This window comes from Erinaceus europaeus, chromosome 3, assembly GCF_950295315.1.
Source record: "Erinaceus europaeus chromosome 3, mEriEur2.1, whole genome shotgun sequence".
NCBI lineage: Eukaryota > Metazoa > Chordata > Mammalia > Eulipotyphla > Erinaceidae > Erinaceus > Erinaceus europaeus.
In genome coordinates, this window is record NC_080164.1 from 168,659,075 (window position 1) to 168,679,425 (window position 20,351).

Genomic DNA, 20,351 nt, shown 5'->3' on the forward strand with positions numbered 1-20,351 from the left:
TCTGCATTTGAACAAAATTCCAAGGAGGTTCTTGGGCAAAGGGAACATCTGAGGAACACTGCACAACTTCATAAGCATGGAACATTGTTCCTTCTATGATGTCCTCCACTGCTTGAAAAGTCCTCCTCAACTTTTCACTAAGCCTCACAGAGTGATTCTAAAGCATGATGAGCTACCCTTGCCATGAGTTGAAGTTCCATTAAGTTTTTTTTTTTTTCTTTTTTCTTCAAGATAGTGTATTTGCTCTGGTAATTGGAAACTGGAGGTGGCCATGAGGTCATCTTGCTCTGTCAAATGGTCTGAGTCACTGAACTGTCCACAAAGTACATATTTACAAAGCAAGGGTATCTCACCCTTGCTGTGTCCTGAAAGTGATCAAGACTGTCTGGAGAAAGATGTGGCAATATGTGTGAGGGCATCTCAGACATGTAATCTATTGATAATGTAAATAGTTCCCATGTGAGTGAATCCACTCAAGTCATTCTCTGAGTCTTTCCATGAACTACAGGAAACATACTGTGCCATACCACTATAAATTCACAATGTGACTCAAACACTTCATCAGCCCCGTGGAACTTGTGCCCAGTTTTACACAGGCTGAAATTGAATCTCAGGGAAGGGAAGTCTATTTCCCAAAGTTACACAGCAGGTGTGCTGCAGAACTGGAAAAAAAAAAAGTTGCATTCTTATGTGCTTTGTAGCTTCTCTAGTGGGAAGTTCCTTTCTTTCTCAGGGCTTACTATATATTTATGGGGGCAGGGTGTTTAAGTGCACCTATCACTATGCACAAGGGTCTGGCTTGGATCTCCCACTCCCCACCTGCAGAGAGGATGCTTCAGGAATGATGAAGTAGGTCTGTAGGTGCCCATTTTTCTCTCTTCCCCTCTATCTTCCCTTTCCTTTTAATTTCTCTCTGTCCTGTTAAATAAAAATCCAGTAGAAAGAAAAGAAAAAGAAAGAAAGAAAGAAGTGGAGAAAAAAATGGCCACCCAGGAGCAGCGATAACCCTGGTGGCAATAAAAAAATAATAATAAAATAAAATTTTAAAAGATATATTTATCACTCTAACCAGACCACATTGAGTGTCAAATGTTTTAGATAAGAATAGACAGAGAGACAAACAGAGACAGAAAAAAGGATACCACAGCACAAAAACTTCCTCCAGCATGGTAGGAGACAGACTTGAACCTGAGTCACAAGATTTTCATGACAAAGCAAGCGCACTGTTCAGGGGAGCTGTCTTGCTGGCCCACAAGTTGTCCATTTTAGAAAGAAGTGTTACACTGAACTAATTCCTGAATGCCTTTATCACTGGGGTGCAGGTATTCTAAGTCCCCCACCTCCTTCACTGTCTGTTTTTCAGTGCCACCCCAACATGACAGCACTTTTGAAACCTTCCAACAAAATGTCACCTCCATCCTCTGAACTGTGTTTACTTACTTGCAGAATTTCCCAGCACCCTCTTTAACAAGAGCATCCCATCCGTCCTTTGCTCCTTTCTGTACCCTTTGCCCAGCCTGGCACCACACCCGGCACATGACAAGTCCCATATTTGTGCAGTGGATTGAATCTGAGCTGATTTCTCTCTGAGAGAGACCTAGGGAATATCAGAACTCCAGGTGGAGGAAAAGTTACTAGCAGAGGAGAATTTCTTTGTAGGATCTATCACACCTTTTTGCACAGGGCCAGCCCAGCTTTTTCTGAATATCACTTCTGTAAAGAACCAAAATGGAAAAGATCATGTGTAAGAGCCAGAGTGTGTGAGGGACCCCAATAACCACCCCGGCCTGGCCTCCTAGGGAGAGTGGGAGGGGAACGCACCTGCTTTTGCTTCTTCAAAATCTTAACTAGGAAGAAAACAGAAAAAAAAAAAAAAAAAAAAAGCTTTCTCTTGGAAAGCAATCCTGCCTTTAATTTTTTTGGAAAGTCTTCAAGTTATCTGGACCTATTTTTATTACTCGTGAGACATGATGTGGTAGGGAGAGCTAGAGAGCTAAATATAGGGGCCACATCCCCCTATCTTTCATTCACTGCCCTGAATCTTCCCAGGAGGGAAAGGAAATGCACAAGTTGTGACGTTTGCTCTGTTGGGCCCTGAGGACAGGAGATTCAGAAGTACCATATTGGAAATAAAGATAACAATGGATTCTTTTGGGGAGAAAACGTGACTTGGGAGTTTATTTATGTGACGCCTCCTCTGTCTGCCAAAGACGCCAAGAGCGTTCCTCTTGTTTTCCTCGGGGTTCTTTGGGGACACCAGTCAGCCTGTGTTACTGCAGCAAGCTTCAGCACCCTACCAGTGGATTCCAGAGAGCAGGACACTCAGCCAAAAATAACACAGGCAGACAAGCAGCAACTATAATTCCGGTTCGGTTCATTATAAACTTCTTTTTCGCCTTCCTTTTTCATTTCATTTTTTTTAAAGAAGGCATTAGAACATGTTATAATCAAACAACTTTGTGAGTGCCCATTGGGCCAGAAGGAGAGAGAAAGGCTTATCTCAGTAGCCTTGAACCCTAGGGACCTGAACAGTGAGTGTTTTGCTCACTGTATTTATGTTCTTTCTCCCACTTGTCTGTCCACCACTTACCACTACCTTAAGGACCCATCATTTATTCTTGTTCTGCATGGATTCTTCTATTTCTTCTATTCATGCATCAGGGAGTGTGGCTTGGTTGGGCTGGGGTGAGTCTTCATTTTGGTGCCTGGTGTCTGCCTTGTCTGTGGTGTGATTCTAAAGGCAAGACAGCTGGGAATGTAGTTAACAGAATGGACCCTAGACTGTTCCACTTGGTCCAGCTTCTATTCCCTGGAAGTTATGATAAGCCAGGGAACTCTCATCTGTAAGGAAGAGAGGTTGATAGTTCCTCACAGAATTCCTGGACAGAGTGAAGCATACACCATAGAGTAAGAACTCAACCTTCTTCAAATTCCAGGGCTACCACTGTAACCAAAGACGGGCCAATGGATCTTGTAGAACACTGACTTAAGTCAGTGTTGGTTCGATACACTTACTGTGCTTTAACAACTGTCTGCAGGGTGCCCTGGGCTTAATTTGATTTCTAAACCTTTTCATGATTCCCAGAGCTGTTTTAAGCAGGGTGGCAGCCACAGCTTGAGATGACAAGGTACATTTATATTGTGCTGTATTTATGCTCCAAGTGGGATGCTTTTCAGAAGGGAAGGGATCCTGGTGTCTGATGCTTTGCATAACTATTATGCTAAAGGTATGATTTTTTTTCTTTTACCAGAGCACTGCTCATCTCTGGCTTATGGTGGAGCAGGGGATTGAACCTGGGACTTTGGAGCCTTAGGCACAAGAGTCTTTTTGCATAACCATTATGCTACCTACTTCAGATTCTTCTGCCTGATAAATAAAAGCAGCTCACTATGTCCTCCTGAGAGATGCAACTATTGATGGAAGCATTGTAGGATTTCTTCAACTGTGACAGAAATCAAAAGGTGCTAGATAGTACTCTTTCTTCCTTATATAAGAAATATAGTCTTTTAAAAATTATTTTATTATTATTATTATTTGCCTCCAGGGTTATTGCTGGTGCCTGCACAATGAATCCACTGCTCCTGGAGGCTGCCTTTTCACTTTTGTTGCCCTTGTCGTTTATTGTTGTTTATGTTGTTGTTATTGTTGGATAGGACAGAGAGGAGGGTAAGACAGAGAGGGAGAAAGATAGACAACTACAGACCTGCTTCACTGGGGAGTCGGGGGCTCCAACGGTCCTTATGCCACTGGTCCTTGGGCTTCACTCCATGTGCACTTAACCTGCTGTGCCACCACCCAGCCCTCTAAGATATATAGTCTTCATCCTCCTTTAACCTTTCTAAGAGAGAGAGTGAATTTCTTCTTAGATTTTATTTACAACATTCATTTATTCTTTTTCATTAGGTAAGGATAGAGAAAAGGAGAGAGGAAGAGGGAGAGAGAGAGAGGGAGAGAGAGAGAGAACAGACCAGAATAACATTCAAGTCTGATGCCAGAGAACAAACAGAGGAGCACTGGTGTCTTAAAAGCATGAGAGTCTGGTATACTGCCTCTGTACTATCATCATATCTCCAAGAAGCAACCCTTTTGAATTGCTATGCTCTGATGGGATCGTGTTCTTGTATTTTTAGGAAAGGCACTTCTCCAAAGAAACATGTCTTCGTCAAATGCCATGAAATACAGAGTTAATATCTCTTGTGCTCTCTGGCTGGTCTGCCTCTGAAGGCTATGGAATCAGAAGGGCTCCAGTATCCAGCCTTCCCTCTTTCTAATAGCATTGCGTGTAACCTACCAAAGCAGAGTGTGTTAGTTGCTCCTCTGAGGAGAGGACGTTAGGATCTTTCCGGCATCCAATGACCATTGGCTTTGGAAATGAGTCTTGAGAGAAAGAAAGAATTTATCAGAGTTCTATGAAATCTTATTCTTGCTGCAGTGATCTTCATTGCTCAAGAAACATTTTAAAAACTGTTATTTAAAAGCTTTGCCACCAAAACCTTTAAATATAGATTTTACACTGAAGATTGAGACACAGTTTCCATATTGTGTTTCTCCGAGCAAATTGCAGTCTGAGTCAGACTTTTTTGAGTTGAGTGATATTGGCACAAGGGTGTGGGGTGGGCCAGATCTCTGACTTAGTGTGAACACATCCTCTCCTCCATCGTCCAACTGTGGCTTGTGGCTCAATCATTTGCTTCCCTCTCTGTCTCCTTCCCAGGCAGGATAGTGGTGCCTGTGGGTGTTTTCATCACATCCTAACTGCTACTCCCTACCACACAGTTAAGGCACCTAGCTTAATGGCTTTAGGATCTGTGAGCAATAAAATGATGCTGATACATAAAGACCCTTTTTCCTTTCTTTGCTTACCAAGAGAGACATTTTTTTTTTTTTTTTTTTTGCTTTCGGTGTTATTGTTGGGGCTTAGAGCAGCACTATGGACGCACTGCTCCTAGCTGCCATTTTTTTCGCCATTTTATTGGATAGGACAGAGAGAAACTGATGGAGGAAGAGGAGATGGAGAGAGAGGGAAGAGGGAAGAGGGAAGAGGGAAGAGGGAAGAGGGAAGAGGGAAGAGGGAAGAGGGAAGAGGGAGAGGAGGAGGGGGAGGGGGAGGGGGAGAGAGAGAGAGAGAGATGTAGATAAGCTTTGCCATGCTTTGCCCTTTGCAAAGCTTCCCCCCTGCAGGTGGGGGTCAGGGGCTTGAACCCAGATCTCTGGGCAGGTCCTTGAGCTTAATACTATGTGTGCTTTTATCCTGGTGTATCACTGCCTGCCCCCAGAAACTTTTTTTGTTCCAGGTCTGGATTTATCTATAACACTGGTTTAGAACTCCGAAGGGGAGGAAAAAAAAAAAAGAGTTCTGACATCTAGGTTGATCTGTCTAGGAAATTGTTGTTTCTTTGATAGCTCTCATAGGCGCATTTAAAATGTACCATAAAGTGACTGAAGGAAAGTAGTCAAGTTGGATTCCTTGTCTCCTTTCCTTCTGAAAGTACTAAGCAAACATGTGCTGTTCCCAGCTGCTAGGCTAATACATGATCTGTGTCTACCCGCAAAGTGTGCTTTCTTTGAGAAAACTTTAAAAATTATGACTGTTTAGACAGAAGCTTGAAAGTATGCCTTTATTGCTTATTTTGTAATTCCTTCTCAGAATGTTTTCCTGGAAAAAAAAAAAAAAAGACAAAGAACAGCAGCTCTGTCCGGCACAACTGGCCCTACCTCTAAATTATTTTCTGTGGTTCTCAGCCAGACCCTTGATGTTACTTTAACATGGTTTTCACCATTTAATTTATTTTAGCTGGTGAGGATTATTCATCACTCATTTAATTCCAAGGTTATCTATTGATTCTTTTCTCCTCATTTGGTATTTCCTGACATTTTGTGGCACTCGATATTGATTTATACAAAAATCAGTCATCTAAATGTCCAGAGGAGGGTGTCTTTCACCTGTCATCAGCTGTTTTTCTGAGCTAACAAGTGGAAATAGTGTTGAGACTGCTGGGTGATTTAAAGGTGGGCTTCCCGCTTTTCACACCCACCGGGCCTGGCCTATACAAATCTTTACTTACGATTCTGAATGTCAGAGCACTGAGACGTAACACTCAGCAATTTCTGGGTGGGAGGGTAGACTCTTTCCTCTAACACTTCTTTCCTCTAACACTTCTAAGCCATGCTCAACCTAAGCTCTGAGTTACATGATAATAATCATGATGATAAAGCTTGCTATGTAAATAAGCCTTCACGGTAAGTCTATCTAGTCCATTTTTTAAAATTTTTATTGTTGTCATAGTTATTATTGTTGGTGTTATTGGTGTTGTCATTGTTACATAGGACAGAGAGAAATGAGGAAGACAGAGGGGGAGAGAAAGACACCTGAAAACCTGCTTCACTGCCTGTGAAGCGACTCCCCTGCAGGTGGGGAGCCGGGGGCTTGAACGGGGATCCTTATGCTGGTCCTTGCGCTTTGCGCCATATGCACTTAACCCGCTGCTCTACTGCCCGACTCCCTAGCCCATTATTTCTTAAATTTAATGACTCGATTTTGCTAAAATGCAGTCAAAATGTGTCATTATGGAGTGGGCCCTACAGTTCTTTTTTCCCTGCCTCCATCTATTTTTCATTCTCTCTCCTTTCTGTATCTTCCTTCTTTCCTTTCTTCCTGCATTGTGAGTGGAATGTATGTTGATAACACTGAGCCACCCATTCCAACCAATTTTTATTCTGTGTTTTCAAGAAAGAAACAGGTGCTACACAAGTACAGTGGAAGAGAGAGGGGAGGAGCTATCTAAACACCACTCTACTTCTCATGGAATTCCCTCAGTGATCCTTTTCTAATGTGCTGCTAAGATTGAACACATGGAAAGACATACACTTTATCTGCTGAGCCACTCTGAGCTCCTGAGAGTCTACCTTTCTAGAATATTCCTAGGAAACACTGGCCCTCAGTCTACCTTACAAACAAATTCCCATCGTAATTTTCTCCTATTGATATTTTGAAATTCTTCAGCAGTCTCTGAGGTTCCTCTTCCATTCAGATATTAGTAATGCAAGTCAGGAGGGAGGGAAGAGATACCACCCACACACATAACACCCGTTTATATTATGTAACCATCAAGGGAGGCTGCAGATCTATTACAGTCCACTGGATGGTTGTCTTTCAATTTTTGTCAACTAGATCGATTTCTTTAAGCATAATTGTGATGACTCCTTGAATTTATTAATTTTTTTCAGTTTATTTGTGACCAAAGGACTTTATTTCTCCTGTAACCCTTTCTTTTCTCCTGAGATTGCCCTTATCAGCATCGTTCTTCTTTGCCAAGTTGCAACAACTTCTAGTCTCTTTTTAAAATATTTATTTATTTAGTTAGTTAGTTATTTATATAGGATAGAGACAGAGAGAAATTGAGAGGGAAGGAGGAGGCAGAGAGGGAAAGGGACAGAGAGGTACCTGCAGCCCTGCTTCACCACTTGTGATAAGTTCCCCTTACAGGTGGAGACCAGGGCCTTGAACCTGGGTCCTTATACACTGTAGTATGTGTGCTTAACCAGGTGCACCACCATCTGCCCCCTGGGCTTCTACTCTCTAAGCCAATCTGGAAAAGAACTTGTAAGAAAGTTAGGGAATAAAATCATAGGCTATCCCCTCCTAGGAGTATTGCTGACTTCTTAAACAATGTCAGTGAAGTTTTTACTTTTTATTTTATTAGTGATTTAATAGTGGTTTACAAGATTAAAAGCATAGTTTTGACAGTAAATACAATAATTTGTACATGCATACCATTTCTCAGTTTTCCACATAACAATACAAGTTTGTATATGCATAACATATTACGCATGTACAAACTACTCTCAAATATAAAATCCCCCAATAAAGGAAAAATATATAAAAAATAAAATAAAAGCATAGTTTCACACTACACTCACCATGTAAGTTCTGTAACCCCATATATCAATGATAACCAGCACAGTTCTCACAAAGTCTTATAGGCAGTTTAACTTTCCTTTCTTCCTTCTTTCTTCCATCTTTCTCTGCCTCTCTTTTCTTTCTTCCTTCCTTCCTTTTACAAGTTCACACATTTTAAAAAAATCTATATTTAAAATCATATCTGTATTCTATATATGCACAAAATCACCCAGTGGTTGTCTTTTACTTCTTTACTTGACAGTAAAGTTTTTAAAACTGAAAGGGGAAATAGAGTCATATTTTATTTTCTCTCCTCAGAATATTGTCAATTTCTTAGACAATGACAGTGAAGTTTTTATTCTTTTTACTTCTTTTATTATAAACACCAGCCCCCCCCCCAAAGAGCCATTTTTAAACTTTTTACAATACAAAAAGTAGAACTGATAGATTTTTTTGTCCTATGACAGTTCTCTATAGGACTATTTTTTTGGGGGGTGGGTGGGATGGCGGTTAGGGAGAGGGAGAGGAAGAGCTATTTCTGGTCTATAATATATAAGCCATGTAGTATTTTTCTCATTCATCCTATTCATAAGTTTCTCCTTTCCACTCTACCTATTAGTCTGTAGGTTATTATTTCTGAAGTTTTCTGACTTCACATGGTCTTTACAGCCAGTTTTTTAAAGAAAGTATTCTGTAATTCATCTCTGTTCTAGTTAACATTTGTTAAGCTATGCTTCCGATCTCTGGGCTGCCTATGTCTAGGATATCACAAAGTCAAGAACAGTATATAAATGTATGGAAAAGGGAAAGATCATATTTATATTGAATTGGGAAGGATGATGTATGGAACATCTCCACCTGGTTGGACTTAGATTTGATTCCTCTCAAATCAGTGACAGATTCATATGTAGAGAAAAATTGAGGTTCTCATCTATATATTTTTCTTATTATTATTACATTACTTTGCTTCAGGCTCAAGCATGTCAAAGCAATTCTAACACTGTAGATGAAATCATCTGATTCCCATCAATAAATGTCTACTAAATCCTTCTGATTATAGGCAGTTGGTATTATTGCTTAGTTATAGAAAGACATGGGAATACCATGTGGTAATTAATTGGTGTCTACATGGTTCAGGTTTATATAACACTTAATGTTTATGTTATAGTCAGATGGTTTCTTACTTAAGTGATATAAGTAGACTTAGCTATTGAAATGGATTCTCTGCCTCCCTTTGAATATTAACGTCTGCAGCTTTCTATCTTTGTTCGTTATGTATAGGTTAAGGAAAAGTCCTTCCTTGTTTATCACTTTCTTTTTCATCATAGCAGCTTTCTAATTTCATACAACTGAAAATGGTAGTTGACTGATTCATCATGTACATTTATTATGTTGGGGGATCATAAATCACTTACTTACACAAAGCAGACTTCTTGCGTCAAATCTATAAATAAGCGCACTCTTATGCATGACTATTTTTCTGTGGAGCCCAAACCTTTTCTCTATGGGAGGATCCTTAGAGCAGAACTCTGAAAACTTTTTTTTTTTTTTGTATATGTATGCAGGATATATTGGCAGTGTTTACAAATTTTAGTTATAGTTTCTTTAAGGTCAATTAAGAATTTAAAGACAGTGACCAGTACCCTGAATAGACAGAGTACAATTTTTTTTTTTTATTAACCCTGTCCCTGTAACAGCAGTTTTTCAAAAGTAACTTTTCTTTAATGGAGTTTTTTTTTTTTTCCTTAAAGGAGTTGATTCTTTTCATGAACATTACAAGTCCCTCTTCATTTAAACTTATATACCATTTAATTACATTCTACAAGTACCCTAATGGACACGGTTGGAATAAGTAGGCATTGGAAATGAATACAAGTAAATCCTTGTAAGCATGTAATTCAGCTGTGCTCCAGTCAAAGTATATGCATGTATGAGAAAGTATTCTATCAGCTACGATGTTCTCCTGCCCATGGTCATCACTGCAGCTCAGGGTGGATATTTTATAGAGAGAACTGTAACCTTTAATCATTCCAATAAAACAATGAACTAACTTCAACTTTTCAGCCTCATCACTTCTTCTGAATGTTGTTTTTGTTTGTTTTGGTTTTGCTTTGTTAATATAGAGTTAATATATCAACATTTCTGAAGCTTTACATTTTACATAATATTATTTTTAGTTTTTAAGATATATAATATAATATTATTTATAGTTTATATAAATTATATATTTTATTATATTATATATTATATTATATATTATATTTATATTATATATTATATAAATTTTATATTATATTATAATATTATTTATTAGTTTTAGTCAAAACAAATGTCTGAAGTCCCTTACTTTTCTTTTTTTAACAAAAAATTATTTATTATTAATTTTTTAAATCTTTATTTATTGGATAGAGACAGCCAGAAATCAAGAGGGAAGGGGGTGATAGAGAGACAGAGAGATATCTACAGCACTGCTTCACCACTTGCAAAGCTTCCCCCCTGCAGTTGGGGACTGGGGGCTTGAACCCGGGTCCTTGAACGTTGTAATTCATGCTTTCAACTAGGTGCGCCACCACTGGGCCCCTTTAAAATAAATTATTAACTTTATTTGTTTATTGGATAGAGACAGCCAGGAATTGAGAGGAAATGGGAGATAGAGAGAGAGACAGGACTTCCGGGAGGTGTGACTATGGAGTAACTGGGACCGAATTGCCTCTCCTCCCCAAACAACAAATAAATACAACAAGAGACCCAACTGAAGTCATAATCTACAGCTGAAGGTTCTGCAGCCTCAGGTGGGTGCTCACATGCAGTTGGAGCAAAAAGGGCGTGAGTGTGGGTTGAAGAACAGCAAAGTCAAATCAGAGCTCTGGGCAGTGGGGCCCTGAGCTGCTCCATTTTGGTGATTTCACTTCAAGCACCACAAGCAAGTAACATTGTTCATAATGCTGGAAGAAAAGAGAAAAAGGCTTAAAACCTCTCAATCTTTGACTCGGTGTGTGTGTGTGGGGGGGCTTTAGCCTTCTGAATTTAAGGCAAGGACACAACATAAAACAGGGCATTTGTGACCACAAGACAGCCTAAAGCGACCACCCCCCACCCCATCCCACCCACTGCAGATCATACAAACAAGAGAAACCTAGAGATCACAATAGCACCACCTGTTGGCCATCAATAACCAGCACAAAAATGCACAGGCAGAGAAACAGAATGAAACAGCTGATTATGCCATATCAGCCAGACAGAAATGAAACAGGAAATCCAAGGAACTACAGATTTATAGAGAATCTCAGAGACAGACTACAGAAAACTCATTATGAGGATTCTCCAAGAACTTAAGCAAAAGTTAAAAGGGCATGCTACTATGGAATTAAAACACACAAGAGAGGAGCTTATAACAGAGTTCACTAAGAATCTTCAAATCTTGAAAGAAGAACTTCAGTCAGAACTCACTACGCTGTTAGGAAGCATGAAAGAAAAAATTCAAACAGAACTCCAGGGAGTAAAAGACACTCTAACTGCAATCCATGCCCAGGTAGTAGACTCACACATTCAGAAGAAATAATCTCCAATCCAGGAGGTACAGCCAACCCACTCTTTCAATTCAAAGACGAGAGAGAGGAATGGTTCAGAAAGACTGAAGCAACTCTCTGTGAAACTGCAGACTACATCGAAAGATCGAACATAAAAGGAGTAAGAATATCTGAGGAGGAAGACAAGGCCAAAGGCCCAGAGTCTATTTTCAGAGCAATTTCAGCTGAGAACTTCCCTCACATAGAAAACCCTCAGAATATTCTCATTCAAGAGGCAGAACGATCACCCAGATTTATAAATACAAAAAGACCACTGTCAAGGCACATTATTTTAAAACTATCAAAAGTCAATGACAAGGAAAAACAATTACTGCCTGATAGAAAAGAAGAGAAATTATGTACAAAGGCAGAGCTATAAGCCTTTCATCACATTTCTCTTCACATACTCTAGGCAAGGAGAGAGTGGAATGACACACTCAAAGTTCTAAAGGAGAGGGAATTCCAGACATGAATATTGTATCCTGCAAAAGAATCCCTCAAATGTGAGGGAGACATAGAGGTTTGCCCAAGTATTCAAGAGCTAAAGGCATTTGCCACAATCAACCTTACATTGCAAGAACTACTGAACTGAGTCCCACACAAAAATAGGAAAAAGCAAAGGAATACACTTTCCAAACACCAAGTTGCAGATGTTACCATGATGCCAACCTGACTCTCCTGGACAGATGACCTCACCAATGTGTCCTGGAGCCCCATCCCCAGAGCCCTGCCCCACTAGGGAAAGATAGAAACAGGCTGAGGTTATGGATCCACCTGTCAACACCTTTGTCCAGCAGAGAAGCAATCACAGAAGCCAGACTTTCCACCTTCTGCACCCCATAATGATCCTGGGTTCATGCACCCAGAGGGATAAAGAATAGAAAAGTTTTCAAGGGAGGGATATGTAACTCTGGTGGTGGGAAATGTGTGAAATTTCACCCCTCTTATTCTATGGTTTTGTTGATATTTTCTATTTTTTAGTTTATAAATAAATAAAAAACACAGTAAAGAGAGAGAGAGAGAGGTAGAGAGACACCTGAAGCCCTGCTTCACCACTTTCAAAGCTTTCTCCCTGCAGGTGGAGTCTGGGATGGGCCCTTGCACATTATAACATCTGTGCTCAACCAGGTGTGCCACCATCCAGACCTGCCCCTTACTTTTCTGAATTTCAAAAAGATCAACACTAAAGTGCAAGTCTGTGAGCTAATTAATGTCTTGAGTTGCATTTAGAATGGAGTACAAGTGAGAATGCATAATACAGTAAGTGTAAGGAACATATACAAATTCTAGTCCAGGCATTAAGTGAGAGCTTGTAGAAAATTTTGTCGAGTACAATGCCATTACACTTCTCTCATGCCTGGGACTTTGAAGCTCTGGAATTATTTGCATTTGCCCCAGCTTCAGGCCCCAGCTCTCTTTTCAGTACTCTGGGCTGAATGTAGATTTATTTCTCAACCATATTCTACCATCACAGAGTCTAGTGTAATATGTTGGACAAGTCACTTGGCAAACTTTATTTTCTAGCCTTCTGATTCCTCAAACTAAGTATGAACCTAGATATCACCTACAAGTTAAAGGACTTTTCCCTAAAATCAAGGCAAGAGTGACTGATGTGGTGTGTATGGATTTCCCATTTTTCTTTCCTCCATAGCTTTTCCTTAAGGAAAATGTCACAGGTTCCAAAACTGTATTTCTTACTAGTCAGCATGTCTGAATATGTTGCTTATCTTCAGGGGGAAATTTGTGATTTGCTGGTGGTTTTTGGCATTTCTTGACTTCTAGATGCAACTCAGGTTTTTTTCTTCATCTTCATATGGTATTTATTTCTGTGTGTCTGTCTTTGTCTCCACACACCTCTCTTTATATAAGGACACCGACATGCTGTCATAAACCCACTCTAATGATCTCAGTTTAGCCTGATTACCTTTATGAAAGACTATTCTCTAAATAAGGTCATATTCTGAGATACAAGGCGTTGGGACTCCAGTATGTCTTTTTTTGCAGGACACAATTCAGCCCAGAATATGGAACAGTTATTAGCATTTACATCTGCATTTTTATTTTATTTTAATTTTTGCCTCCAGGGTTATAGCTGGGGCTTGGTGCCTGTACTATGAATCCACTGCTCCTGGAGGGCATTTTTTCTCATTTTGCTGCCCTTGTTACCCTTGTTGTTGGCATCATCATTATTATTATATTCATTACTGTTATTGTTGTTGGATAGGACAGAGAGAAATGGAGAGAGGAGGAGAAGACAGAGAGGGGGAAAGAAAGATAGACACCTGCAGACCTGCTTCACTGCCCATGAAGTGACCCCCCTGCAGGTGGGGAGTGGGGAGCTCGAACTGGGATCCTTACAATGGTCCTTGCACTTCGTGCTGTGTGTGCTTAACCCAGTGCACTATTACCTGACCCCCTCTTCATTTTTAAAAAGAAATTGAAAGATAACTCATCTGGTAGATCAGTTGTCTTGTTTTGCATGAGTTCTTGGGTTTGAGTTCAGGTACCACATAGGAGAATTATAGCAGCAGTGGTTTGCCATTCCACAAGTAGTTGTATGATATAGTGGTATTCTCTCTCTCTCTCTCTCTCCTTATTTCTTTCCCTCTCCTCTCCCTCACCCTAAGTAAAGAATGAAATATATATATCAAGGAGGTCATTCTGTGATATTATAGCTCCTGTGCAAGGCCTTGGATCATTTTCTGGTTCTGCATTAAAACAAAAACAAAACAGAATGACTCATTGGTGCTCGTGAGTAGGGCTGAGTTACAGTCTTGAAATGACAAAGTTATGATTTGGCTGGTTTATTACCTATGCCTTCCTTGTACTCTGTATTTATAGTTGAAACTCCTTTTAATGCAAAAATTTAATAAAGATAGAATCCACGTGAATTCATGTTTGATTGCTTGATTTAAGAATAGAGAGAGAACAAACCACCAACCCTGCTAGTTCACACGCTCCTGTATTCATGTATATTCTCATTATGTTTACATTTTGGAGACACTGACTTTGTTTTTCAGGAGTGAATTCAATCTAAGCAGCATTTAATATTTGATGCTTCATTTGGATTTCATTAGTTTCCATGCTAAATGGTAAGCAGCACTGAGGCCATGCTATTCTGAGTCTGCATTCTGAGAGAGTGACACTGCATTATCGAACACTTTCACCTGCTCCTTTTGAAATCTGCGTTTCTATCATCTATGGCTACAGCCACACTCAAAACTGTCATACAAGCAAGGAAAACCCAGACTGAAAAAAAGATGGAAGAAAAGAAGGAGGAAATAGTGATAATGAGGGAAGGATTCAGGTAGAATAGACTGGGTTTGTGATGAAATCTGTTAAAAATAATATTGCAAATTTACTAGGTGCTTGTAGTAAATATTCAGGGTAGGTTATTTCACATTACTCCTATAATAATTCTTAGAAAAAGAGAGAGAAAGAGGGAGGGAGAGAGACAGAGAGAGAGACACACACAGAGATAATAAAAGCTTCCTTTAATACACGGAACATGGGCTCCAATGTGAGTCATGCACATGGCGGAAAAGTGCACCGTTCACGTGAGTTATTTTGCCAGCCTACCTATAGTAACTTTGCATTAGTAACAACGGGGTATCACTTACAGTGGGGTAAGTGTCCCATGAGAGGGAACAATCCTAGGAGTTTACCTCTTACTCTTGCACTGCCTGTTTTGGCCCAGGAGACTCTCCCAAGCAGACATCACTGTCTAGAGTTGCTTTGTTCTCATGACAGGACTTGTTTTTAAATGCTTATTTATTTATTTTGACAGGACGGAGAAACTTGATAGGGGAAGGTGAGAAAGAGAGGGAGAGAGAAAGTGAGACATCTGCATCACTATTCCATTGCTTGTAAAACTTCCCCCTGCAGGTGGGGACTGGGGCCTTGTCCCCTAGTCCTTGAACATGGCAACCTGTGCACTCAACAGTGTGTGCCACAACCTGACCCCTTTTGGCATATATTGTCAACATGTTTTTACCGTCCTGCCAAGCAGGAAGATTGAATCAACAGTCTAGTGCCAGTGATGACTGCTTTCCCCCAAGAAGTGCTAGCTATCAGTTTTCTTTTTCTTCTTAAAAGTGTTCTTTTTCTTAATTTTTTATAATCTTTATTTTTTGGATAGAGACATCCAGAAATCAAGAGGGTAGGAGGAGATAGAGAAGGAGAGAGACACCTGCAGCCCTGCTTTAATACTTGCAAAATTTCCCCCTGCAGGTGGGGACTGGGCCCTTGAACCTGGGTCCTTGCACATTGTAATGCGTACTCAAGCAGGTGTGTTACCACCCAATCTCTACCCATCACTTACCTTATGTGCCATTGGCTAAACAAGTCGTTGGTGATATATAACTTTTAAAGATTTATTTAGTTTTAGTATTTTATAGAGAGGGAGTGAAACAGACAAGACACACACAGCATTGTTTTGCCACTTGCTTAAGAGTCTAGCACTTTATCCACTGTGTCACCTCCCAGACCTACTTTGCCACTTGCAAAGCTTCACCCTTCCAGATAGAAACTGCAGGCTTGAAACCTGGTCCTTGTGCACTGAAATGTGTGCACTCCACCAGACATGCTATTACCCAGCTCCCAAGATTTATTTATTTTAAAAAAATTTCATATGAGATAGTTTCAGTTGCAAGAGAAGCCAGAGAACTTCTCCAGTCTATGGGCTGGCAGGGATCGACCCAGGAACCGAGGGCTTGAAAGTTCAGTGCTCTACAAGCTTCACTAATTCACCAGCTGATAGAGATGGCTTTTTAAAAAATTTTTTTCTAATTTACTTATTGGGGGAATTAATGTTTTACATTAGACAGTGAATACACTAGTTTGTTCATGCATAATATTTCCCAGTTTCCTATATAACAATACAACCTCCACTAGGTCCTCTGTCATCCTTCTTGGACCTGTATTCTCCCCCCACACCCACCCCAGAGTCTTTTACTTTGGTGCAATACACTAATTCCAATTCAGGTTCTACTTGTGTTTTCTTTTCTGATCTTGTCTTTCAACTTCTGCCTGAGAGTGAGATAATCCCATATTCATCCTTCTGTTTCTGACTTATTTCACTTAACATTACTTTTTCAAGCTCCATTCAAGATTGGCTGAAAACTGTGAAGTCACCATTTTTTTTTTTATAGCGAAGTACTATTCCATACCACTGCTTTCTCAACCACTCATCTGTCCTTGGACACCTGGGTTTCTTCCAGGTTTTGGCTATTATAAATTGTGCTGCTAAGAACGTATGTGTACACAGATCTTTTTGGATGGGTGTGTTGGGTTCCTTAGGATTTATTCCCAGGAGAGGAATTGCAGGATCATAGAGTAGGTCCATTTATAGCCCTTCTGAGAGTTCTCCAGACTGTTCTCCACAGAGGTTGGGCCAATTAACATTCCCACCAGCAGTGCAGGAGGGTTCCTTTGAACCCACAACCTCTCCAGCATTTGTTGTTGCTACGTTTTCTGATGTATGACATTCTCACAGGAGTGAAGTGGTATCTCATTGTTGTCTTTATTTACATTTCTCTGACAAAGACTTGGAGCATTTTTTCATTTGTTTCTTGGCATTTTGTATCTCTTCTGTGGTAAATATTCTGTCCATGTCTTCTCCCCATTTTTGAATGGAGTTATTTGTTTTCTTGTTATCTTTACATATTTTGGTTATTAGCCTCTTGTCTGATGTATGGCATGTAAAGATCTTCTCCCATTCTGTGAGGAGTCTCTTGGTTTGGGTAGTGGTTTATTTTGCTGTGCAGAAGCTTTTTAGTTTTAGGTAGTCCCATAGGTTTATACTTGCCTTAGTCTTCTTTGTAATTAGATTCATTTCATTGAAGATGTCTTTAAAATTTATGCTGAAAAGAGTTCTGCCAATATTTTCCTCTAAGTATCTGATAGTTTCTGGTCTAACATTCAAGTCCTTGATCCACTTGGAATTTACTTTTGTGTTTAGTGAAATATAGTGGTTTAGTTTCTTTCTTCTGTATGTTTCAACCCATTTTTTTCAAACACCATTTGTTGAAGAGACTCTGCTTTTCCCATTTAATAGTCTGGGCCCCTTTGTCAAAGATTAGATGTCCTTAGGTGTGGGGGCTTCCTTCCAGGCTCTCAATTCTATTCCACTGGTCAGTGTGTCTATTCATGTTCCAGTACCAAGCAGTTTTGATGACAATGGCCCTATAATACAATTTGAGATCTGGCAGTGTGATGCCTCCAGTTCTGTTCTTTCTTCTCAAGATTGTTTTGGCAATTCTAGGTCTTTTCTGGTTCCAGATAAACATTTGTAGCATTTGTTCTATTCTCCTAAGAATTGCGTTTGGGATATTGATGGGAATAGCATTAAATTTGTGTATGACTCTGGGTTGTATATTAATTTTGATGATGTTAATTCTTCCAACCCATGAACATGGAATATCTTTCCACTTCTTTGTGACTTTTTCAATTTCCTTGAGTAGTGACTCATAATTGTCAGTATACATGCCTTTCACTTCTTTGGTTAGGTTTCTTCCTAGATATTTTATTGTTTTTGTTGTTATAGTAAAAGGAATTGATTTCTGGATTTCATCTTCTTCTAAGTTAGTGTTTGCATAGATGAATGCCACTGACTTTTGTATATTAATTTTGTAGCCTGACACCTTACTGTGTTGCTTGATGATTTCCAAAAGCTTCTTGCTGGATTCCTTAGGTTTTTCTATGTATACTATCATGGCATCTACAAATAGGGAGAGTTTGACTTCTTCTCTTTCAATCTGTATCCCTTTAATTCCTTGCTCCTGTCTGATTGCTATGGCAAGAACTTCCAACACTATGTTGAATAGTAATGGTGAGAGTGGACATCCCTGTCTAGTACCTGATCTGAGTGGAAATGCTTCCAGTTTTTCACCATTGAATATGATGTTAGAGATGCCAAATTTTCAAGGGTTTGAGAGCATGAAATCTTGCTGTGTGGTAGGAATAGAGGGGGAATGGGTACTGATGAAGCCCATTATGTGCATTGAGACATTTTTCAGATCTGGGTACTAAAGGGGCTGGAAAACCTGTCCAGGAATATAAAACCAGAAGTGACTGACACTGCTAATCAACCTTCCTATGTCTGTTTGACTCCCAAGGCTAAGTCCTTCCACTTTGCCTGGTTCTTCACCTACTTTGCTCAGGGTGTGTTTCAAATTACACAATTAATTTCTTCCAGTTTTCCTTATGGGGATTTGTTAATAAGAACTGAGAGAAGATGTGGAAAATTCCAGATGATTTATAAAGCTTGAACAGGGCCTATTCTAAAGGAAGTTTTCTGGGCCTTTGCCATGGCTCTCTTTTACATTCAGGGTAAGTTCTGAAGGAGCTTCTACCTGCATGTTTTACCTAAAAAGAGGACAGCCAAGCAGGTACAGGGAGGATTTTGCATTTATTTACTTTGCTGAGGGTGAGCTCTGGTGAGTCTTAAAATGGGAATACTGATAATGGAGGTATATACAGCACTTTATAGTCCACAATGCATGTAAATATCAAATCTGAAGATGGTACAAAGTGTCTGTGTTGCTATTTTGGCAAAGCATAAGTGTCAAAGTAACCAGTAGCACCTGAGACTGCTCTGGTCAAAGGACTTTGGCTGGCATAAATAGAGATCAAGAAGAGTCTACCATGGCTCAACTGGTAGAGCAATGAACTTCAGTGTTGACATTCCTGTCTCAGTCCCTTGTGTTATATATACTAGAGTTAGGTTCTGGTTTTCTCTTTCCTCCTTATCTTTTCTTTTCTGTCTCTTTCACTCCTTTGTGACAAATAAAACACAAGTTTTAAATAAGTCACAAACTTCAGAATCAGATGTGGGCTTACTCTTGGCCCATCTTAGAAAAATGCCTTGATTTCTCTTGGATTCCTTTTAAAAATTATTTTAATTATTATATTTATTTATTGAATAGAGACTGTCAGAAATTGAGAAGGAAGGGAGAAATAGAGGGGAGAGAGACAACCCCACTTCACCACTTAGGAAGCTTTACCCCCCTGCAGGTAGGGAGCAGAGGCTCAAACCTGGGTCCTTGTTCATCGGAACGTATGCACTTCACCAGGTGTGCCCCTCTCTTGGATTCTTTAACTCTGTCAAAAGCATAATGATAGCTTCTTTGAATGTTTAAATATATATTTCATTTATTTATTATTGCATAGAGACAGAGAGAAATTGAGAGGGGGTAGGAAAGATTGAGAAAGAGCTAGAGAGACTTGCAGCCCTGCTTGTAAAGCTTCACCCTGCAGATGGGGATCAGGGGCTCGAACCCGGGTCCTTGTACACTGTAATGTGTGCTTAAACAGGTGCTCCACTGCCTGGTCCTATCTTTGAATATTTATAGAGAACACACATGGCAAAGTTGAAACCCTTAACACAGTGCTATGAATCTAAGCGTTTGCTCAGGTGCTCCACTGCCTGGTCCCATCTTTGAATATTTATAGAGAACATGCATGGCAAAGTTGAAACCTCTTAGCACAGTGCTATGAATATATGCCTTTGCTCAGGACTGCTCACTGCCCTTGTTATTACTGTGGTTGTTGTTACTGCAGGGGGTTTTCAAGCAAGCATGTGCTTAATAGGCTCCACGGGTAATGTCAGTTAATACATCATGGCCATCTTTTCTGGAATATGATTGTCACTATTGCTAGAGATAGTAAAATATATTTTGAGCTGGGCAACCTGGATGGAGAAATTACCTGAAATCTTCTTATATGATTTGCTGAAGGAAGTAGCAAAATTTAATCTGGAAAAGAGATACTCTCCAGAGCCTTCAGGGCTGCTGTCCACTGCTATCTGAATCTATGAAGGGTTATTCCACAGAATTGATTTTTGTCTTCTTCCTTATGGGATTTAGGTACAATACAGCTGTGA

The 20,351-nt window shown here is 39.8% G+C and overlaps 2 protein-coding genes across 2 annotated transcripts in view; both read left to right on the top strand.

Moving 5' to 3' along the window:
* PPARGC1A (PPARG coactivator 1 alpha) overlaps nucleotides 1–20,351 on the top strand; it is an 883,428-nt gene that overhangs the window by 476,366 nt on the left and 386,711 nt on the right. The window lies entirely within an intron of this gene.
* LOC132537517 (zinc finger CCCH domain-containing protein 13-like) overlaps nucleotides 1–20,351 on the top strand; it is a gene marked incomplete at its 5' end in the record, with an annotated part of 115,816 nt that overhangs the window by 75,484 nt on the left and 19,981 nt on the right. Inside the window, 1 exon segment of the mRNA XM_060187731.1 lies at nucleotides 938–969. Coding sequence (XP_060043714.1) covers nucleotides 938–969 — 32 coding nt within the window.